The 25,055-nt window shown below is 37.7% G+C and overlaps 1 protein-coding gene across 1 annotated transcript in view; it reads left to right on the top strand.

Annotated features, from left to right (window-relative positions):
* The first annotated feature begins 2,857 nt into the window (after positions 1-2,857).
* LOC127446652 (collagen alpha-1(XXV) chain) overlaps positions 2,858-25,055 on the top strand; it is a 256,471-nt gene continuing 234,273 nt past the window's right edge. The window contains exons 1-2 of the mRNA XM_051707759.1: positions 2,858-3,427; positions 3,607-3,676. Coding sequence (XP_051563719.1) covers positions 3,131-3,427; positions 3,607-3,676 — 367 coding nt within the window. The 5' untranslated portion in view covers positions 2,858-3,130. The remainder of the gene's footprint in view (positions 3,428-3,606; positions 3,677-25,055) is intronic.

Raw genomic sequence — 25,055 nt, 5'->3', positions numbered from 1 at the left:
CAAAACAGATATCATAATGTTTATTGATGAAAATGAACTAATAAACATAATAAATGATGTTTTACCATATTTTGCATCTTCACTTTCTCTAGGAACATAATTTAAGTGAGGTAATATTCCACAAATGCCTCAAAAAACGTGTAATTGCAAAAGAAACAAAGAGTTTATTCAAACACCAAATGTAAAATTTTGGGCATATGGCCCAAAATTGTCACCACCAAAGAAAGCATAGCGTGTCGTGTTGTCAATCTGCTGCCTTGCCAGTCTATTCCTGCATACCAGATACTTGTCAGATGTGCTTAAATTCTGTGATTCCCTGTGTAAATACATGAAGCTGTAGGATGTAGTGTGTAAATACAGTAATGATGATATGAGGTAGATGAGCGAGAGAACCATAAGATGACAAAAAACTACTTAAAGTAAGTTATTGAAATAATATACTGTATTAAATTAATAAAGTAAAAAAGGTAAAGAACCACTTAAACAAAACAGTCAGAGAACCATCAGACAGGACCTATTTTTTGAAATTCATTATCTAATGCAATAAGAAACATGTTAGCTACATATCTACACAATGACACAGAAAAAAAGCTTTCTGCCATTTTTTAAAAATATTTTCAATTCTTAAAGACTTGACAATACTGATGAATCCAATGACACTTGTACTACTGTAAGAGCAAACAATTCAATGACCCTGAAAAAATGTAATTAAGTAAATATTGCCAGCTAGTGGACAACTTCAGCACATGCAGTCAAAATCCACTGATATATGGATGACAAAAATTACGAAAGATCCCCAACCAACCCAAATAGTATGCCTTTCCACAGAGTTGGCCTCTGGACCAATGGACACGATGTACTTACTTAAACTGAATAAGGCTGTGCCTAGAATAAACTGAGGAACTGTGTATTCTTTCTATGATAGTGTGAGAGTCCTAAGTGTGCACTGTCCAGTGTCATCTTTAAGTCATTCTCCCAAAGAGACTTTAATGGCCCATAGGAGGGGCTTGCTTTTTATTTATTAAACTGTAAATTCTAGAAATGGCACCCCTTATTTATGCTGATCTATCATGCACACAAGAATGCTGTTGGGTAGAATAGAGGGAAAATCAGTTAAATATTTACGGATGAAACTCCGGACTTGAAAATATCAGAATAAGTATGAATTAGGAAACTTATATTTTTCTTTAAGTTGTTCAAATAAAGCAAAGTTATTATCAATAAATAACTGACCAATTTTAACTAAGCCTTGTGCTCTCCAGATATTAAAAGCCCCATCAAGAGGATAGAAGTCATAATTGTTAAAACAATTTTATTCTTAATTGCTAAAAGCAGTAAAAGATTGGAAGATCTGTTGTTAATCACTTTTACACAAACTGTTCTTTTTAAAGGACACAGTACTACTACAGTTAGATAAAACTGTAAAAGTGAATGGTTTAATTGTAAGGTCAGTGCCGGAGATAACTTACTCGCCCAGTGATTTGGTTAGACACATTATGAACACTAGATTGTGCTGTTGGTCTTTTCATGGAATAGGAAAGCTTGGAAGAGTTGAATCACTACCAACATTCCCTTTACAGCCTCTTCTATAAACCACAGTGATGAGAAGACTTGCATTTTCACAAGACCAAATAACATTTTAATCACATGTAAGAAAGCGTACCAATCCAAATATGACCACCACTACAGATACTGTATATAGTAATTACTGAAAAAACAATGCAATGTAAGACTTAAATAAACTCAGTGGTGTTATTAAGATGTTTAAATGCCATAAAAAAGACAGAACCTGATAATGAGTCCCATGTCAGTATGCACATATGTCTGAGTGCACACAATACAGCTGTCCTTTGTCCCACTTCTGTGGCTGAGCTGAAACTGAAACTTTGTTTGGGACAGCCGGGGTCGGTCTCTACCACAGGCGCATGCCTGTCGAGTGGAAAGCAATGCAGCTCCGGCATCTCAACAGGAGGTCCAACAACGTATGCCAATCAATGCAACTTTGCCAAAAAGGGAGACTGCTTTGGTTATCCTGTGGAGGAAAAAACAAAAGATACACAGTACATGCCGAATATCCCACAATTAATGGTGCAAGAACCATTAAAGCATGAGGAGGGATAGAAAAACAGTTTGCCAAATCACAATGTTGATCTTTAAATAAACAATGCCTATTAAGCATTGATGAACATTGTGATTTGGCAAACTGTTTTCTATCCCTCCTCAATGCTTTAATGGTTCTTTGCCTTTCATTTCCATGCTGAAAAACAAAACAAAACAAAACAAAACTAGCCTAAGCTGGCTGGCTGGCCTTAGCTTGGTCTCACTGGTCAGTTGGTTGGTTCTAGATGGGTTTTGGGCACTTTTTATGTAGTCAGGCTTGCTGACCATCTTAAACCAGATAAACTCATCTTAAACCAGCTAAGACCAGCCAACCAGCTTAGGCTGCTTTCAGGTTTTTTTTTTTTTTTTTTTTTTGCTCAGTGCAATAATCTTGTTTGTCATTAACCCAGATGTTACAAATATCACATTTGAACAGTTTTTGCACAAAATATTTAAGCTCTAAATTACTTAGCATTTCAGGATCTGGTCTATGTCCTTGGTCCTACCTTGGAACGCTAAATTTTATACTGCCTCACTAACTGACATTAGCAATAACAAAATGATACATCTAGTAATAGAGAAGGGGACATATGGAGCCAGTGAAGCCTGATGAGTTTCTCCATAGGACTGTGTTGCTTGGAGGCGTGTTGTGTTGGATGGATTGCGTGGAATGCGCAAAGCATTGGCTGCTCGTCTGCGGTTTCACATCTCTCTCCACAAAAAAAAAAAAAAAAAAAAAAAAAAAAAAAAAAAAAAAACCTGCCAGGGGTGCGTCGTAAGACTGCATGGGTTTCTTTTCAGTAGTGCAACAAGTTTGCAGAGGACTACTACAGTATAAGCCGTGAAATCAGTCACAGCTCACACACAGTCTCTCAGTGAATGAGCGCGCACCGGGCCGTGGTGAGGACGTGCGCACCGCTATTTCCGACGTCGCTTTAAAATATTCTTGAGACAAGTCGAAATAGTAGGATACACAGTGACAGAAGCTCTGTCATTCTCCTCCCGTCGCTGCTGGTGATTGCAGAAAGTCATGAGGGTTTCAGAGGCAAATAAGGAGCCCCAGAGCCCGGCTAAAATGGAGAGTGACACCGGCTCTGGCAAGCGGCGGCACTGCCTCAGAGCGATCGTGGATGCGATACCGTTTGTGTTTTCTCTTGTGTCCTTCGCGTTTTGCTTTTTATTGAGTGTTCAGACCAGTGAAATTAAGGATAGAATCGTGGATCTAGAGAGTGGAAGTGGCGCGCGCCTCTTTAGCCCGCTTCATGGGCTTTCCATGGACCAGTTTAATTCAATGGTACAGGAGAGAGTGGATGAGTTGCTGTCACAGGTGAGTGATTGTTAACTCTTCATATATGCATCATGCAAACAGCCTTAATTTAGGGCATTAAAGTTATCAGACTCCCCATGTTTATGTCACATGTACAACTTCTTTAGCCAGTACACCTGCGTGTGGCCATTGCATGCAATTCGGTAATAATGTTTGCATGGTTCTATTTATTTTGACAGCGTTCGTATGAAAACTTGGCTAGAATAAGGACTGCCCGTCAAGCCTCACCTGAATGCAACTGTCCACCAGGTAACGTTTCTAATTATGCATTGCTGGTTTGTACATTAATTGGATCTTATGAGTGAATCAGTTTTATTGCAAGTCATGTTAACAGCTGAGCGTTATCATTGTAGAGCTGAGATTTAACATTGTAGTTTGCGAATGGGTAAGTATGCTTTGTCCGTGCTAATAACGCAGGACACATGATTGAAACTAGATCTCCTCTTTATTGATAGACGAGATTAGACGTCATTCTGGTTTTGGCACATGGCAATAATGTGACATTAGTGGAGCGCACAGCAGGACAAAGCTGTTCATTACGCCAGTGCGCACCAGTGCGTTTATTGGGCGATTATAGAAAATAACACGTCTTTTGCTACATTTAGTCTAATCTGATTGTAGAAAAAGACTGTTATATATGTAAGAAACCTTTACGAGAAATTGGAGGTGTACTATGAAGGACACAGACAGCTGAATATTACAGAGTGGTATTTGAGGGTTGTACATGGAAGCGCACAAGCTTTAGTGAGGAGTGGGCGACTGTCCCTGTGCCCGCTATTGGAGCGCATGTCAAATAAGTGAAATCTTATGCCTGATAGACATTTGCAGATGAAATTGATAGTTTATAACTACCTTAGAGACTGGACCTCAAACTAAAATAATTTAAATTATGATCTCAATGTAAAAATTAAAAGATTCTAGAGGTAGGCTATTATTTCGGTCGCTGACATGCCACACTGACAGAACCCTTTGGAGATCCTCCAGACATCCTTTCCAAGAGCCTCAAATAAGCTATTTATGTCCTCAAGGAAATTCAAAATATATTTCAAGTGCCTCAAAGTTGTACCTTTATGATGGGTTCACTGAAGGAACCACTGATAGTCCTAGAGTTCTTGCAGGAACTAAAGTTTCAGTGAACTGAAGGAGGATCTCCAAAGGGTTCTGTTGGTGTGGTAACTGAAGAACCTCAAATGATGCCTCAAGTATCTATCCATTTTTACAGTGATGAGGTCTCAGTTATTTTTTTACATCAGTAATTTCAGACCTACAGAATGGTTACTTTTTTCCTTTTCCCAAAAACAGTTTACAAAATTTTTGATTGGGCAGATTCAAAACTGGCTTTGAGTGAAGTGATTTGAGTCTTAGTGCTGAAACACTGAACGTACTTAGTTCAACCAGCAGGTGGAAACAAAAATACTTGTTGAGGTTCAGCTTTAGAGTAATACAAAGTCAGGCTGCAACATTAAGGATGTCCAGAGTCAATGTAGCAGATCAAATGAAGTGCACTGAAAAGAACATGAACTATAAAGTGCTTGCAAAATTTCCACAAAGGACATGCTTTTTACGACTAAAAGAAAACAATAGCCAAGCTTGGTAAAAAAAAAAAAAAAAAAAAAAAAAAAATTACAAACCGATTTAATCAAACTTGCCATTTAAAATGTTTACAGTTGAATGAGAAGCAGCCAGATCATGGTGTTAATCTAATCTCCCCTCCTATAAGACTCAATTTAAGTGAATCATTAGGGCTGTAAATGTGCCAAGGTCAACAAAGTGGCATGATCAAAAGTCTATTATACATCTGCTAAACCTTTTGAGAGGAAATTTGGAGTGATGTCAAATTTTGCTGAAAGGCATTACTGTTAGTATAAACAATAATGAGTTGCTGCCTCTTTTCTCGGCCGCCATCAAATGTGCTTCTTTACTTTTCTAGGTGTCTGGTTTATGCAAAAATAAATCAAGGAAAACATTTCACACCATACTAAGTGCATCACCCACGCCCCCCCCCCCACCCCAATAGGCACTACTCTGACGTGGAATCCAAGTCAAGTCTCAAACCTTATGACATTAAACCCAGACTGATCCCACAGTGAAATCGGAAACAGTAGGCTGACTTTTCTTTAGCTACAGTCTGTTTGTGCTTAGTGAAATTTGAAACACTGTCTCCAGGGGCCACAGCAGTTGTTGTTGTGTGTATGTGTGAGCATAATTTTCTGGGTGTAATGTCTGCAGATGGGCGGCCAATGCGAGTAGTGAAGCCAGTTGTTTTTAGCTGCACAGGCAGTAATACAATGAAGAGAAATGCATGTTTTGTAAACTGTGCCCCCCAACCTAATCCTGACCATCAGTGGAGTAAAAATGATATGTTAGAGGGGAAGAATGCATCCTCTGAATCACTGATTATGTATGTGCGATTAATTCCTGGTTTCATCGTGGTATACGATCCAAGGTCTCCCTCGCTGCTGACCAGTGGCATTGCACAAACGGTGGTGGCCCACCTGCAAGAGAGGAGGCAGGGACCCTCGATAATTAGTACCAAAATAAAAGTCCCATTGTTTCACGTTATTGTTAAACATTAGCAAATAACAATGGCGATTTCTCAGGGCCAGCAAAACCTTCTCTGCTGACGTAACATGCCTAATAAATAAATATTTTTTCATCCTTTCATTCTCATTGACCTTTTTGCAGATGTATTTTCTATCGCTTTCCACTCCTAATTAATCTACAAACGAATAGCAAAAAACACAAAAAAGTATCCAATCAGAATTTATTCCTCGATGTTTACAAGCAAAATGTGACAACTGTTTCACAAATCGCATGCCCGAAGCCATACTCCTTAGCCGAAGCAGCACGTGAGTCTGAGCTCCACTCCATCAGGCCTTCAGAATTCCACAGAATCCCTCAACACTGCAGTGAATAGGCATCTTAAGTCAGATTGTCAGATTCATCAGTCAATCAGATTGATTTATTTGTTCTCGTGGGTGTGGTCTTAAGGATATGTCCCAGTCCAGACCTTCTAGCTGGCCTTGAGTGACGCAATCACGCTTAAAGTGATGTACGTGATTTGAAAGCGAAGAGCGCGAGATCTTGCTGACGAGTCGGTTGTCATCACTGCTGGTATTGCCGTTGAGAAAGAGATTCTTATGGATTTAAAAACCTAAGATGTTCTGCATGATCGTGCGATTGATTAATTAAACAGGAAAGGAGGACTGATTTTCACTTCAAGCAAATTGGTAAGTGCTTTTTGCATTGTTATAGCAATATCAGGAGATTTCTAAGTGTAAATTATGCTGCTTGAGCATTCAGTGTCGGATCAAGTTTTGAAAAGTAACCGTGTACCCTGACGAAACAAAATTTATTGCAAGCAAAATTTAAATCGCAAATATTATTAGAGAGCTTTTTCCTGGTATTAGACCTCCTTGGTTCTGGCTTTGAGCCAATTCGGTATTATTAGTTGACTGCCACGTAATGTATGATATACGGTGTCTTATTCATTGTGAAACTGTGTTTTCATAATGGCATGAATCGCATTGAAGGTCTAGACTTAAAATGCATGGGCCGTGGCTGGCAAATAAGGTTTGGCCTATTTATTTGTGTCCATCATTAGGTGGCCTTTAGATTTTGCAAGAGAGACTCCCTTTTTAACAGTGTTTTGATATTTCAAGTATATATTTCTCTTTGTAGACATAAGACTTGTTTTGCTCACGAATCTCTATTGTAGAGTCCAAGTCAAGTCTCAGGGTCAATAGACCTTATTCACTGTAGTGCCATCTTTGATTTTGATGGTAATGAAAATGAGGCTGTGAGGGACAGACTTGCACAGACAGTATAAGCTGTATAAAGCTCCTAGATCACATCTGATTTTCCATAACTCATGTTGTCTGGGTTTTTTTGTTTCAATGTTCTTGGAAAGTTATATTTTCAATGTTTTTTCAACCACGGGACGATCCAAAAACACTTAAACTGCAGTAAAGCCCTTTGAAAGACTACCTCTATCCCTCACAGCCTCGTTGTCATTCCCATCAAAAATCAAAGATGGCGCTGTTGTGAATAAGGTTTATTTCTTTTGAGTCTAAGTCAAGTCTCAAGTGAATTTCTTTTGCAACTTAAAGGATTGTTCCACCAAAAATGAAAATTTTGTCATCATTTACTCATCCTCATTTTCTTCCAAAACTGTATGATTTCTTTCCTTATAACACAAAAAGGAAATGTTACATGTAGGCAGAATGCCACTTTCAATATATGGAAAAAAATTAAATAAAAATGCAATGAAAGTGAATGATGACAGGCTGTTAATCTGCCTACAATCTTCTTTTGTGTTCCAAGACAGAAAGAAAGTTATAGATGTTTGGAATGATTTAAATGTGAGTAAATAATGACAGAATTTTCACTTTTTGGTTAAATATCTCTTTAAGAGCAAACTGAGTCAGAGTCTCACCTTGGTACACATCTAAATAACATAAAAGAAGGATCAAACATAGCCTATGACTGATACTTATTTCAGGGTAAACAATACCTTTTTCATCATAGTCTATTTCTATTTCATAACATCAGCCCACAAAAACCAAGAAATGGAGAGGAATGAAATAAAGGAGAGACAGGGAGCGATAGAATAGCAAAGCAAAACATCCCTCAATTTGAGAGAAATCATTTGCCTTGTATTATCACTCCCAGCTTTCACAGTGCGTGTATTCGTTGCCAACTCATGCATGATTCGATGAAGGGTGTTTCTCCAAATTGCCTTAATTGTTCCAGCATTGGCGGCACTTTTTGCTTCTCTGTTCTTTCTTTTCCCCCCATGTTCTCTCCCCCCAAAATCTGCATTCCGCATGGGGGCCTGTTGTTTAATAGGACCTTTAATAGAAACGCGCAGTGAGCCAGCAGCTCCCTCAACCACTCTCTCTCTCTCTTCCTCCTTTCTGTAATGCTTCAAAAACCTTGGCAGCCATTGCAGGCCTGATATGTTGTGAAAAAACAAACTGTAGAATTTAAATGAAGTGCACATTTCCCACGACTTGTGTTTTTATTTATTTATTTGCAGAACGAGTGTGCCAGGCCTTGTGTCTGTGACATCTTCAATGGATCTTCTATTTTCTTTTCTTTTCAATTCGATCCATGCAGACACTGCATGCATTTTACATAGCTTAACAACTACATTTCCTCCTCTTCTATTTTCCATAGCAGGGATGATATCTGAATCTATCAAAAGTCCAAACTCTGTCAAGCAACAGCAAAAGATAATTCACTCTCATTTCTCTCAGTAGGAACTGGCTTACAGATTTCCAACCCAAATGTCTCCTCTTCAGACTTAGTCATGTAGAACCTGTCTATCTACCCAGTTGCGTGTTCCCAAAAAGTTCAGGATGATTAGAGTGGCAATTAATAAAAAGTCAGTGGGTTTGAGCTTCTATGTGGTTTTTAGCCCTGAGAGGTCGGCCGTGTAATTACCGGGTGCTAGGTTAAAAAATGCAGATGTCCAGTTACACTCTAAAGCCAGCTGCCAACTACCTGTGTGCAACAGTCAAGGGAACGTGTGTTTGTGAGTGCATATGTTTGCAAGATGAGGTTAAGGAGCCCACCCTGCTACTGTGTACTGTGTTTTCTTAAATGGAATATTCCGGGTTGAATAAATTAAGCAGTCGACAGCAAAGAAAACACAGTTTCACAATGAATAAGACGACGTATGCCCATCAAACATTATGTCGCAATCAACTAATAATACCAATTGACATTTTAAAAACACATCCACACACGAAAGCCAGAACCAAGGAGGTCTAATACCAAGAAAAAGCTCTCTAATAATATTTGTGGTTTAAATTTTGCTTGCAATAAATTTTGTTTCGTCAGGGTACACGGTTACTTTTCAAAACTTGATCCGACACTGAATGCTCAAGCAGCATAATTTACACTTAGAAAACTCCTGATGTTGCTATAACAATGCAAAAAGCACTTACCAATTAGCTTGAAGTGAAAATCAGTCCTCCTGTCCTGTTTAATTAATCAATCGCATGATCATGCAGAACAGCTTAGGTTTTTAAATCCGTAAGGATCTCTTTCTCAACGGCAATACCAGCAGTGATGACAGCCGACTCAAATTATGCACATCACTTAAATCGTGATTGCGTCACTCAAGGCCAGCTAGAAGGCCTGGACTGGGACATATCCTTAAGACCACACCCACAAGAACAAATAAACCAATCTGATTGACTGATGAATCTGACAATCTGACTTTAGATGCCTATTCACTTACACTGTTGGGGGATTCTGTGGAAATTCTGAAGGCCTGACGGGGTGGAGCTCAGACTCACATGCTGCTTCGGCTAAGGAGTATGGCTTCGGGCATGCGATTTGTGAAGCAGTTGTCACAACTGTAAGCATCGAGGAATAAATTCTGATTGAACAAATTTTTTTGTTTTTTGCTATTCATTTGTAGATTAATTAGGAGTGGAAAGCGATTGGAAATACATAGGCAAAATGAGAATGAAAGGATGAAAAACTATTTATTTATTAGGCATGTTACTCCAGCAGAGAAGGCTTTGCTGGCTCTGAGAAGTCACCACTGCTATATGTTAAAATACTCTCTGTTTCAAAAGTAAAGCCAGAAGACTTAAACAATATGCATGTAAACATGATTTTAGTGTAAAGTTATATCTAATTTTTCAACTTTGTTGCCATGATGACATAATACCTAAAATGCTACTACCCCAAAACAACTGTAAAAATGACAATTTTAGTGAAAATTAAGATTTTTTGCAAATGCCAACATGATCACATGGGAAATCGGCATGTTTTGCCACCCATATTCAGACCCAATGTGCGAATTCCAGTTATGCACCACCATGGGGCAATGTTAATGCACCAAAAATCACACGTGCTGTGCCTTTGACGTCACATCCCAGATGCTACATTTGCAAGGAAGTGAGTGAAAGAAAGCTGTGCTGTTGTCGCTAGGGTTAGGTTTAGGGTTTGGGTTAGGAGTAAACTATATTAATGGAATTCCTGCTCAAATCTTTCCATACATTTGGTGTGCTGTGCCTTTCATGTCACATCCATTCAAAGAAGAAGAAAATTACGTGACTGGCAACACTTTTGCAAAATGATATGTAATGCAGTACCTTACATGTATCGCAGCAGTTCCAAGGTGAAATGTACACGAAGGTGTGGCATTAAGGGTTAAATGTTCTCTCAGACAGAGGTTTAAATCAATAAAATGGACCTCCCTACCCTAAACCTTAAACCTAAACCTAACCCATAGTATCAAAAAAGCAAACGTGAGATGAAAAACACAATTGCCGATGCAATCATGTCATGTTGTTGTACTTCTATGACACTTTTGGCTCACGTGTCGACTTGCGTGCTCTTTCGAACTCGTACTCCAGTCCTTTACATTGCATGAGCAACACTTTTTTTAGTTGTACAACTTGGACACATTTGAACAAGCTAATAAATGTAGTTGGTTATGCAATTGAAACGGTAAAAATGTTTCGTCATACAAGTCATGTGCTATAGTTAAATTGTTTTGATGTCATAAGATAGTATAGTGTGTGGAACAGGGTGAAAAGTGAGTGTTTTTGAACTAAAAATCTGCCCTTTTACATGTGATTTGTGTGAGTGTAATATAAAAGTCTTCATTGTTTTACTGCGTCTAGTGTTCATTTAACCAGCAAACTGCCGCAATACGTTCAACGAGCCATGTACAAATTATTTTGCAAAAATGTTGGTATAGTAACATCATGTTTTTATATGCAAACAGGTTGGTTTTTTGCTAGCGCAGTGTGTTGCAACTGTAGTTCCAGCTTCGGCCACTGGGAGTGAATTGATTTTTAGTGCGATTAGTCTGCAAATAATGCAGAATATTTTTTAAATTGAGGGCTTTACCCAAATTGCGTGGGCACAAGAGCAGTTAAAGCAAAAGCAAACCAAAATGTAAAATAAATAAATAAATAAATAAATAAAATAAGCAAACACTCTCTGATGGTGCATCATATCGTTTAATAAGCTGTTTTAGTGAAACACAACTTGTCACATCAAGAGAGCAACTGCTTCCATGGTTAAAAATCATACAAGAAAGACCTTGATCCTCAGGTGCCAGGAAAGAAAAGAGAATAAAGGAATAATAGAGTGACTTATTAAAACTGCAAGCAGAAGAGACCAGCATAAACCTCCTGAGACCCAAGTGTGACTGCTGTGTGCATTTTACATTTCCCTTTTTGATTTTTAATTAGTAGCACCCAATAAACATGCAAAAAATAAATAAAAACATAACAAAATGTTAGTACATGTAAACTAAACATCTATTTTTAGTTTTCCTAAAAATGTATGTCCTCATATGGGGACAGCAGAACTAAGTTGTGCAATGTTAAATAATACCAAACTATAAAAAGTGTATTTTTATAGATTTTTTTTAATCATATTTTGTATTATGTTTCCAGGAGTATTGGTTATTCATGTTTTTAAAACATTACAGACATAACAGCTATAAAGCTGCTTTGGAACAATGTGTATTGGGAAAAGCACAAATACAATATATATATATATATATATATTTGTCTTGATTTGACCTTTATGTTACAATGTTTTTTTTTTTTTCTACTTTGTCAACAAAATCTCAATGTTCTCTCTTTGCACTGTCAAACAAACAAGTGATAGCAAGTGCTGTAAAAGTCTAAATGTACTGATTACAATTGCCCCATGTCTGCCAAACTTATTTAGTGGTCCGAACATCATATGCAGGCTAAAACTGAACTTTTAGTTGGATGGAGTGAATGCACTTGTCTGCATAGGAAAGTTGTAGGATGCTCCCATGCTCCCTGTTTAGTGAATGACTTAATGTGTGCTTAATGTGTGCTGTCTGTCTGCACTGGTCTCAGAACAGTTCGAAATGCACCTTATTTTCACCCTAACTCCATATAAAGCCTCTGAAAGCAATTTTTTTTCTCAATGTGAAAATGAACAGTAAATTCATGAAAAAAGCCTATAGTCCTCATAAGTAGTCATTGTGTTTAACAGTGTGCCATATCACAATAAATCACTCACATTTTAAAAACTGCATATCGGAGGAAACTAGAGACTTTAATCTTTTGACTCAAACAGGTTTCAATGTAAAAACGTAATTTGTTTTCTTACCAGATGTAGTTTTGTTGGCGTTTCTCTCAAAGACAAACTCTGCTGTGATCGGTGCCATATTGTTTTGTCACATGACTCCGTGTGGCGAAAGTTTAACACTTCACTGACAGCCCAGATTGTTCTGAACTGAGATCAGTCGGTTTAAATTAAATTAAATTAAATTATGCACAGCATATAGCGAAAACAAAACATAATGTCCGTGCAGAAGGACGTGGGGTCACACGGGATCAAGACAGATGCCTTACAGGCAGACATAAAAACAGTGAGTGAGTGAGCGAGGGTGCAAGCGGAAGAACATTTCTGGTATTACAAAAGAGAATAGACAACTGTCAGGCTGCCTCTCTGATGCTCTGTTGTTCAACTCTTGGCCTCTTTCCATGGAAAACGAACTGGAATCTTTTAGGGAAAGCTGAGGCCACAACAGACACTGGCTTTAAGGCACATGCAGTGGTTACTTCTCCCACAACACATGTGACCATTCCCCAGATCAGATTTGAACAGCACCATTGAAAGGTTCTTGATTGAACTTGTGGTTAAAATGCAAGGATTTCATAATCTTACTTGTTAACAGACTGCTTTCACAGAGAAGTATGATATTGTAAGACAGGAACTGAAGCAGCAAAAAAAGAATAAGTATAAACCAGATGGCTTTGATGGTTTGAGTTCTTTAGAATCAGGTTACTGGCTGATTGGGGGGTGATTGGGGGTTTAAAAGCAAAATTAGTCTAAATTAGCTGAGAAGGTCTTAATAATCCCTCAATTCTCTAACACTTTGGCATAAATGTGTCTGCCTTTCTTAACAATATCTATATAAAACCAAAATAATGTTATTAAAGGAGCTCAGAGCTTAGATTTAGACCATTCTATTTAATGACAAGCAGTCATATTTTAAGAAATCCATAGAGAGCACCATTTTGAAACCATTAGAGAGATCATTAGTGTAGAGAAGTACAGTATAGAGAAGTATTGTTATTGGCAGCTGCATCTCCTGCCTTATTTTAATAGACAAGTTAAAACAAGTAGATCACAGTGTTTCTGGGAAGAAAATCTGTACCAGTCATCTATTCTTTGAGGATGGTTTTGTCCACATGCTTGCTTTTATGTGTGGCCCCTGTTCATATGAATCAGTTGGATTCTCACCCACAGCCAGTGTTATGCATCTCAAAGAATCCTCTGTCTTCCAGTGTCTTCCAGTCTTCCACATTCCCACCTCATCCTTTTGACCAATATCTCTTCAAAAGGGGTTTCTCTAATCTGGTCATGACCACAAGGGTCCATCTGTCCTGGTTTAGGAACTGTATGGGAGGTGGGCATTAGGGGCTAGGTCATACATAAGGAGGGCTCATAACCTTTAAGGTCACATCTGTGGGTTCTAGACACTGAGCCAGTATGGTCTGGTCCACGATTCTAATACAGAGCCTTTTGATACTTGAGTCAAGCCTGTGATGTGCTGTACAGTATGATCCTAATTTTGGTGTGGAGCAAGTGAACATCACAGGATTACTCATGAGTGTGCATGACATCACTTTCAAAAGTGATGTGAGATGAATTCTGATATTTAAAGAGTTAGATCTTTGGAATGAAATAACTTTTCTCAGTTCTTTGAATTTGTACACTTGCAGCCTCCCTTGCAGGGCAGAAAAAGTATAAAAGAAGTCCCATGAAAACAAACAAGAACCTTCAGATTAAATTGATATCTTTCATTATAACTACTATATTTTTCCCTGTAAATGTTGACTGTTAGCTTTATATTAATACTAATTAATCTTTTAAACTAAGGTGTGCCCTTCAGCTTAGTAAAATGTTAATGATATAATATGAATAATGTTCAGGGCTCAAACATTCACTAAGCCTAATTTCTGATTTACATTTTGTGTGTAGATACGAGACGGTTTAGTAATGGCATGATAAATAATTACAGAAAAACTGAATCACTACTGATAAAAACAAAATATCCTTGGAATGATATTATACAATTGTTCATTAATTTTCCACATAAATAAAACCGTAATCCTGTCATAAATTTGTTTGCATATGTTATTAACATATTGAACTGTGACATGCATATATATATGCATGTGCATATGTGTGTATAGCATTGAACAGGTACTTTTAAACAGCCCAGGAGGAATCTCTAAAGATCCTGTGACAAACAACATTCAATTATAGTAAACAGGATATTTCTAGACAGGTAACAAATAGGCCTATGTCCTGTAGGGACAGGGTTCATATCAGCAAGTCATGTTCCTACGGAACACAATTATTGTATAGCTGTGTAGGTGTTATTGCTCAAAGAAAGCCTTAGAATACAAAATGGGCTATGTGCTTCCTACTACAAGTGATGCTTGAAAGTTTGTGAACCCTTTAGAATTTTCTATATTTCTGCATAAATATGGCCTAAAACAAAATCAGATTTTCACACAATTCCTAAAAGTAGATAAAGAGAACCCAATTAAATAAATGAGACAAAAATATTATACTTGGTCATTTATTTATTGAGGAAAATTATCCAATATTGCATATCTGTGAGTGGCAAAAGTGTGTGAACCTCTAGGATTAGCAGTTAATTTGAAGGTGAAACTAGAATCAGGTGTTTTCAAACAATGGGATGACAATCAGGTGTGAGTGGGCACCCTGTTTTATTTAAAGAACAGGGATCTATCAGTGTCTGATCTTTACAACACATGTTTGTGGAAGTGTATCATGGCATGAACAAAGGAGATTTCTGTGGACCTCAGAAAAAACGTTGTTGATGCTCATCAGGCTGGAAAAGGTTACAAAACCAGCTCTAAAGAGTTTGGACTCAATCAATCCACAATCAGACAGACCATTGTTACCCTCCCCAGGAGTGGTCAACCAACAAAGATCTCTCCAAGAGCAGGGTGTGTAATAGTCCACGAGGTCACAAAGGAACCCAGGGTAACTTCTAAGCAACTAAAGGCCTCTCTCACATTGGCTAATGTTAATGTTCATGAGTCCACCATCAGGAGAACACTGAACAACAATGTTGTGCATGGCAGGGTTGCAAGGAGAAAGCCATTGCTTTCCTAAAAGAACATTGCCCATCTGAAGTTTGCTAAAAATCATGTGGACAAGCCAGAAGGCTACTGGAAAAAAATTTGTGGACATGAGACCAAAATATAACTTTTTGGTTTAAATGAGAAGCGTTATATTTGGAGAAATGCTGGAATGCAGCGTTTTCCTAAGAACCTTAACCCATCTGTGAAACATGGTGGTGGTAGTATCATGGTTTGGGCCTGTTTTGCTGCATCTGTGCCAGGACGCCTTGCCATCATTGATGGAGCAATGCATTCTGAATTATACCAGTGAATTCTAAAGGAAAATATCAGGACATCTGTAAGTGAACTGAATCTCAAGAGAAAGTGGGTCATGCAGCGAGACATCGACCTTAGCACAAGTCGTTCTACCAATGAATGGTTAAAGAAGAATAAAGTTAATGTTTTGGAATGGCCAAGTCAAAGTCCTGACCTTAATCCAATAGAAATGTTGTGGAAGGACCTGAAGCGAGCAGTTTATGTGAGGAAACCCACCAACATCCCAGAGTTGAAGTTGTTCTGTATGGAGGAATAGACTAAAATTCCACCAAGCTGATGTGCAGGACTGATACCGGAAACATTTAGTTGCAGTTATTGCTGCACAAAGGGGTCACACCAGATATGAAAGCAAAGGTTCACGTACTTTTGCCACTCACTGATATGTAATATTGGATCATTTTCCTCAATAAATAAATTACCAAGTATAATATTTTGCCTCGTTTAATTGGGTTCTCTTTATCTACTTTTAGGACTTGTGTTAAAATCTGATGATGTTTTAGGTAATATTTATGCAGAAATATAGAACATTTTAAAGGGTTCACAGACTTTCAAGCACTACTATATATATATATATATATATATATATATATATATATATATATATACTTATGGCTGTGTGCTTCCTAAACTGGTTGACATGGTACTGAGGTACTAAACTGCTCTAGTAGCTCATCGCTTTGGTTTATGTATAACCAACATGATCTCATTAGTATTTGTAGGTATTAGTACATAAAGTGTGGTTCTAGTGCACATACGCTTTTGAATGGATATGTTTATATAGTCACTAACATCAACAGTAGTTCTCTTATATTTCATATGTATTGACATATATTATTATGCCAAAAATATGTTTCTGACAAAGGTTACCCATCAGTTACTGATAAACAAAAATCTATTAAACTATGGGATTGTGTGTGAGTGTTGAACTCGTTCACCTATTGTACAGCGGTGTTTGTTCTTGTCAAGGTTCCTGGAATTTCTGTTCAGCTTAGTCGCCATTCATAAATATTTGTCTGTAGGAGTCTTACATATACAAAAGTGTTTATGTTTTAAATGCTGTCATATTGTAAGTTTCAGTATCTATTCAAATGTACCAAAATGTATGCGTAAACGTTACATACAGTACAAATATCTACAAATTCTAATGAGATCACCCTGGCATTACAGACATCCATCCACTCATTCCTATAGTTATTGGCAGCACGGATTATGGGAAACCCATGATCAGACCTTCAGTAAAGAAAAACACTCCATGAAGAACTTTGGTAATGCACAATTTCATGCCATTTTACTTTGCAGAGCATTAACATGCCAAAAATGAATGATTTGAATATTATAATTGAAATGCATTAGAGCCTTGAGCAGGGCCTGGATTTCCCATTTAAAGTCTACTGTCCTTGAAAAGTCTCAAGTGAACACAAATTCTGGCCACAACTGCTCCAAACACAAACGAATTGACCAAAACCAACACAACTGTCTCAGTTGATGGATGTCATCACAGCAAGAGACTTGTTTTGATACCTGACCCCAGCTCACAAAAATGCATTTCAGAAGGTTACGTCAGGGCTGACTTAATGTTCAGTATCCCATAACCTTCAATGTAAGCATGTGTGGTGACAGGTGAACCGTGGCATGTAACATCTTAGAAACAAGGTGCAGAAATAATTGCATTTAAGAGCATTAAGCCAAAACACAAAAAAACTGCCTGAAAATATTTCCCCATCCTCTGAGGTGCTGATCATATACTGTATAAAAGCAGTTGTGAAATTATATCTGCTTCTCTATTGACACGACAGTTATGTTAAGCTACATTTTAGATTTGCGATCATTTATGCTCAGTTGTACAATTGCCTTAATTTAATACACAACTTATGAGCCTTTTATTTTTGGGGAGGACATAACAAATACAAGTCTGTTAGATCAAATCTTTTTACTTCCCTGACCAAACCAAATGTATTTCAGTCAGGATATTTTGCATTTTATTAAATAATAATTTCGCCCAGTTTTAACATGAATTAGAGTCTAAATAGCAGATTCAAGGATGTGAGCCTCTTTTAAAGTACAAGTTTGATTTTAATTTTGTTTATTAAATTTGTTTAGAGTTGTGGTGAGTCTCAGGCCACGTCCACACTTATTCTTTTTCATTTAAAAAATGCATTGATTATGCAACGCTTACGGTTCTCATCCACACTAGAACAGTCCTCCACCGAGTCTTTTAAAATGCTCTCTATTACCGTATACAGTACGTTGGGAAACAATGACATTAGAATAAAGAAATGGAATAGTGTGGAAGTGGCTTAAGTGATCCAGGTCATCATAAAACATCTTGCCGAATTGATTCTGGAGCATCTGAGTGAGTTTTTCCACTTTTAATGTAAAACCCATTTGTCTTCATGGAAATGCCATTTGTCTTTTAACACCCAACATTTTAAAGTGGATTAAGCAATGCAACTTTGGCTCTCAATGGCCCAGAAGGGTCTATCATTTTATGCTGACTTAAGGCAGGGCTCCTCAACCCCAAACCATATCAATAAAGAAAAATGCCCTCAGATAGTCTAAAACTGTAAAGTCCAAATGACCCAAATTTCCTCATTGTGCTTGAGTCAAAGAGAATAAGCGGAATCAAATCATAGCTTTTTCCTGTCCTCCTGGCTACACACCATTAAAGATGAAACGTTCTCTAAGCCTGTTGGCCATGCATCACCCTTCACTTCCATACAGCTTGAGAAAGACAGGGCAGTTATGCCTGGATGATACGAAGCCAAAGGTTTTCTAACTTAGTACAAGGACACTTCAGCCTTAAAGCACTGACAAATGAAATGTGGATTTTGAGTCATACAATTAATCCTAAGCATCCTTAGGGTAAACACATAAACATGAATACTCATGCAACATCTTTCTCACTCAATCCTACCTTTCCTATGAGGAAACAACCAACATTAAAAACACTAACACGCAAACATACACACTTTCCAAAATGCATTTACAAACCAACTGGGTTTGGGAAGGACTTTTTGAAGTGGTCTGACACACTCCTAATCCTTTAGAACAAGGATGAATTGGTTTCATAGTCTGTTTTAGGAAAGTTTCCACTACAAACACAAGGACTCATTCATAAGATGCAGGAACGTTTAAAGATGTCACTCATGCTAGTAAGACGCTACAAATGAAAAATTTGATAAGCAAAAATGTTACCTAATTGACTGGGTCTTTTCCAAGGTCTAAGGTTTAAGCTTTCTCATACAGTATGCAGCTCTATTCTAGATGAGGCTTGGGAGTAGCACCTTATAACTCACTGAAACCTAAGAGTTCAAGTGCAATTTGTCTGTCATTTGTGACTATAGAAATAAGAAAACATTTTGATATGACTCATATTTACTTCATGTACAGCAAATAATGAATGAACTAAGAATCTATGTTTTGTCCAAGTTAGCTATGGCGAGACCGGGGCTAGATGTCACACTTTTTACTACATTTAATATTTCTCAGGATAGGTTTATTTCTTAAAGTCATTTTCTTTATGGGCACATACCTTAAAGTCTTGGCTTCAAAAAAGATATTTAATATTCTGTTTACCATCCATCCATCCATCCATCCATGTATATGGACCTTTTGTGACAACATGCCTCAATAGCAGGGCATGCTGTCATTCTATATGGGTTAAGCTGTCACAAGAGAACTTGCCATATAAGAGCCTATTATGGCCATTGAAGCAAATTTTAAACATAAAAACAAAACTCAAAACAATTAATGAAAGCAAAAATGTAAAAATTTACATACAGTTGTGCTCAAAAGTTTGCATACCCTGGCAGAAATTGTGAAATTTTGGCATTGATTTTGAAAATATGACACACACAGGTTTAAATGGCAATTAAAGTTTCATTTCCCACACCTGTGGCTTTTTAAATTGCAATTAGTGTCTGTGTATAAATAGTCAATGAGTTTGTTAGCTCTCACGTGGATGCACTGAGCAGGCTAGATACTGAGCCATGGGGAGCAGAAAAGAACTGTCAAAAGACCTGTGTAACAAGGTAATGGAAATGTATAAAGATGGAAAAGGATATAAAAAGATAAACCAAGCCAAGGTCAGGTAGACCAAGAAAGATTTCAGCCTCAACTGTCAGAAGAATTGTTCGGGATACAAAGAAAAACCCACAGGTAACCTCAGGAGAAATACAGGCTGCTCTGGAAAAAGACGGTGACGGTGTGTTTAAACCTGTGTGTGTCACCTTGTGTGTCTGTAACAAGGCCAAACATTCAAGGGTATGTAAACTTTTGATCATGGCCATTTGGGTGATTTCTGTTATCATTATGATTTAAAAAGGAGCCAAACAACTATGTGATAATAAATGGCTTCATATGATCACTATCCTTAAATAAAAGACAGTTTTTTTGCATGATCAGTCATATTTTCAAAATCAATGCCAAAATTTCACAATTTCTGCCAGGGTATGCAGACTTTTGAGCACAACAGTAACATACTAAACCATTGTTTTGGCCAACACATATTGTAATTAATAAACTGCATAAAAGGATAAACATTTAAAATTCAAGTGACAACTTACCCTAATAAAAAAATTTGACAACTTGCCCAGATCAGAGATGAAATGGCCATGAAATGAAAAACACCTTTGTCCTGAGCCCTTGCCGTGATGAGTTTTATAATGTGTTTTATTGTGCTCACATGTTTACCCAACAGCTATGACAAAAATTCTGATGATATTGCAATTTTAGTTCTGAGGGCAGAATTTACCAAAATTATGCTGTTTTTTTAACTAGGTGTTTGAAACCAACATACAAAACCTATGTAACAAGACTTCTGACTCAAATCCTCGTAGTTACTGAGATTTAGCTTTTGGTGTGACATAGTGTCCCCTAAATCTGCTTTAAAAGGTAAAGAAAAAGATTGAATTTCAGAAGTATAGTGATTTCACATTTCATAGACTGTGAGTTCTTGGCAACTCTATACATCAGCATGTTAACTGGAAACATAAATCCTCAATCAGCTGCCCACCTCTGAGAAATGCTGAATGTTGCTAAAACTCTGCTGCTTTTGTCTCAAGGTGCCTGTGTTTGCTTTCTGTATGGCTGGTTGTTGCAGAGTTGTTATTTTATAAGCTGTAAGTTGAAGGACGATAAGACCAGTCCGGATATGAAGCTGCCTCTGAGAGGTGATGGCTGAAGGGGTGCAGGCTTTGATTACTCTTGGGTTTAACAAACCTCTCCTCACTCTGCTACTAGCCTAGCTGTGTAAATTCAAGAGGCTCATGTAAGACAGAGGGAAAAGCCCAGAGTTTTTGGTCCTTGCACCTGGGAGATTCAGAAGGAGAGAAACTGGACCAACAGGAAGGGATATAAGAGGCTGATTCTTTCTCTGAAGAGTAAAGACACGTTATTCTGCTGGTAAATTGCTCCCCCCTGGCCTGTTCTCGGATTAGCGCTAGCTAGCCAATGTAAACACAGAAGAAAGTTGAGAAATTACTTTCCTCAGTCTCACATATACCATTAATGTCCCACCAGTGCTTCTGTAAAGAGGTCAATTTGTGACACCACTTACACATTACTATCTGAAAACTTACAGGATGATACCCCCAAAGTATTATAATCCTGTATTTGACCGAGGTCAGTTTCATTGGTACAGATGCTGCTTGAATGGATGGGAATACAACAGCACGTAATTTCGATGCCAGAGCTGGTTAGATTTCTTGCATTCTTTTTTTTTTATATATATATATATATCTGCATGCATAGTTCTGAATTATTACACACTCCTACAATCATTTTTATTTTTTTATTTTTTTGGTTGCTCTGCTACCACTTACATGTCATGTCTGGAATAGGGTGCATAACCTATAAATTGTGAAGCCTCAAGTCATTTCAGTTGTATTTGCCATTGTCAATGCACTAGTGCCCCCTCTTTGATCTGAAAAACTGGGTCATGCTTTGCCATTCGCAAATAAACCAAGTTTAATTGCTGTGCACTAGACAATGCCACATGTGTGAAACATGTACAAGCCAGTCTAGTGTGACTCCATAATTGTTCATTTATTGTGTTGCTGCCTGGGTTATGGCTGCCAACTATCCCCTCCACTCCTTGTCATCGAAGCAGAGGTCCCCCCCCAACACCTCCATTTTACTGGCTTCACAAGTTTTTTAAATTGTACAGTGTGTGTGTGCAGAATAAGCTTGGGAAAACACATTAAAGCAAATGGTAAAGTGCAAACATGAAACAGACTAACATGTTTCCACATAGGAAATATGGAACAGCTTGGCCTTGCTGTTTTTTGTTTGCGTAATGGTTCGAGTGTAGTAACATCAATATCTCCTAGGAAGGTTAAACTAAATAGAACAGACTCAGCTCTAAATAAATAAATAACTAAATAAAAGTGAAAAATAAATGAATACATTTCGCATTAAATCTGAAAATAATCTATAACATATTAACATGTTTTTATATGTACCAAAAAATACTTATACAATTTATTTTTCATAAGAAAATATATTAAAATTTTTAAAAGAATAATAAAAAAAATAATAAAAATAAAAAAATGCAGATTTAAAGGTTTTTAATTGCATTTATAGCAATAAATTCTATGATGTACTGTAACTCCGTGGCAGATAAATTCATAATATTAAATTCTATAAATTCATAAACACCCTTTAGCTGGAAAACGATGACAAACTATGTGAAACATGAGTGATTGGTTTGTGATTCTTTCTGATGTTTCACAAGTCATTCTTGCAAATTGTCTGATATGACCTGGCCATTGTCACTTATAAAAAATACCATAGTATATCCATGTTTTTTTGACAAAGTACCATGAGACTGCCTTTAGGATGAATATTTTTTTGTTGTAGCATTCCTGATTTGTATGTCACTTTGGATAAAAGAGACTGCCAAATGAATACATTTAAATGTACACAAATAATTACCATATTCAACTACCATGGTATAGGAAATTGGTAATCATTCAGTATCAGGGTATATGTCAAACTACCACAATATTATCATCTGATACTATTTGCCATAGTATTTCTTTGTAAGGGGTGACATACTCACTACTGCTTCTCAAAGAGAACCATTCCTGTGGCTAGTGTATCAAGCTCTAGGTACGCAAGTTTGGCCTTGGATGAGGTGTGTATATGCAGAGATTGCCTACATGCTGGCACCTTTAGCCTGTCTTCCCCAGGAGGGCAGTGCATACAGAGCAGAAGCTGAAACTGAAGACCCCTTTCCAAGAAGAAATGCAGGCAAGTAGCTCCCAATAGAACCTTCCATAAATGAACTAAACATCCATCTCAAATTCTGTAGTAGATCACTCACTGAACACAGCTCAGTACAGTAACTTGCAGTAGAGTAACAAGCCCAAATGCATCTTAAGTTAAAAGAAAAGAAAACTTTGTCCAGACTGTTCTGTATGTGTCCAGCGAGTGCTGCCTACATTTGCATTAATAAACAAATCCTGACCACAGCAGGTGTGAGGAACCAGGAAAGGCCTTTACCTTCTCAGTCTCTGAGAGCCCCCTGGAGAATGTCAATATTTACATGTCATATCAAAACGTGCCCTCTTTGCACTGTATTTTGCAAAGTATGTGTTTAAAGGGATAGTTCAACCAAACATGAAATTTCTCCCATCATTTACTCACCCTCATGCCATCCCAGATATGTATGACCTTCTTTCTTCTGCAGAACACAAATTATGATTTTTAGAAGAATATCTCAGCTCTGTAGGTCCATACAATGCAAGTAAATAGATGGCAAAATTTTGATGCTCCAAAAAGCACACAAAGGCATCATAAAAGTAATCCATACGACTTCAGTGTTTTAATCCATATTTTCAGAAGTGATATGATAGGTGTGGGTGAGAAACAGATCAATATTTAAGTCCTTTTTTGCTTGAAATTCTTCTTCCTGCTCAGTAGGGGGAAGTATGCATGAAGAAAATGTAATCACCAAAAACACAAGAAGAAGAATGTGAAAGTGATCTGTTTCTCACCCACACCTATCATATCGCTTCTGAAGATATTGATTATACCACTGGAGTCTTATGGATTACTTTTATGCTGACTTATGTGATTTTTGGAGCATCAGAATTTTGGATCCCATTCACTTGCATTGTATGGTCCAAAATGGCTGAAAAATTCTTCTAAAAATCAGTTCAGCAGATGAACGAAAGTCATATACATCTGAGACGGTATAAGGGTGAGTAAATGATGAGAGAATTTTTGGGTGAACTATTCCTTTAAGGCAGTTTCTTTTTGCCCAAAAATCCAGACATGCCTGTGTACTGTAGTGCCAGCAGTGGCACGTGCAGCTAGTGAATTCCTGCCTGTCTTTTAAGTGAGGTGGAAAAACACTTAAGCCTTTTAGCTTTCAAATGATTTTGTAAGCGTGACTCCAAGGGCTGCCAGATGAGGCCACTCTCATGTGGGAAACCAGAATACTCACACCGGTACTGGCCTCTCATGAGACAGTCGAAGAGAAGGGCTTCTGGTATATGTCAGAAACACAGCATTGTCTATACGCATCATAATCACTGCCCGAGTTCAGAGTGGCCTATGAAATTCAGACACCTAAGGGACATGTCTCACTAGACTTCCTTGGACTCTGAATGGATGAACAGAACTTTCACATTGAGAGTATTAATATATGGTCATTGTGAACAGACATACTGTATAAAAGCCACAGTTTTTAGTTACGTACTGTGCTGCTGCTGGCACAAAACCAACAGGCTACTGTAAAAGTTATTAGCTGGATTTACACTACCTAATCTTTCAGCTTTATATACTCATTAAAACCTATTGATCCAAGGCAGACTTTTGCTCACCTTGTTTTACAAGGAAACCTCTGGTTTTTTACATCATATAGAGGTTATGTATAGATGTGCCTTCTTTTTGGTGTTGCACTGTTTTAGTGTCCTTTTATAACCTCCTTCCTCAAGTGACTCTCCTCAATCCGGTTGGCGGAGGATGAATCTCAATTGCCTCTGCGTCTGAGACTGTCAATCCACACATCTTATCATGTGGCTTGTTGAGCACGTTACCACAAAGACGTAGAGCATGTGGAGGCCCACACTATTCTCTGCGGCATCCACGTACAACTCACCATGCACCCCACTGAGAGCGAGAACCACATTATAGCAACCACAAGGAGGTTAACCCAACGTGAC

Source organism: Myxocyprinus asiaticus, chromosome 1 (assembly GCF_019703515.2).
Source record: "Myxocyprinus asiaticus isolate MX2 ecotype Aquarium Trade chromosome 1, UBuf_Myxa_2, whole genome shotgun sequence".
NCBI lineage: Eukaryota > Metazoa > Chordata > Actinopteri > Cypriniformes > Catostomidae > Myxocyprinus > Myxocyprinus asiaticus.
This window is presented reverse-complemented; position numbering and strand designations above follow the sequence as displayed.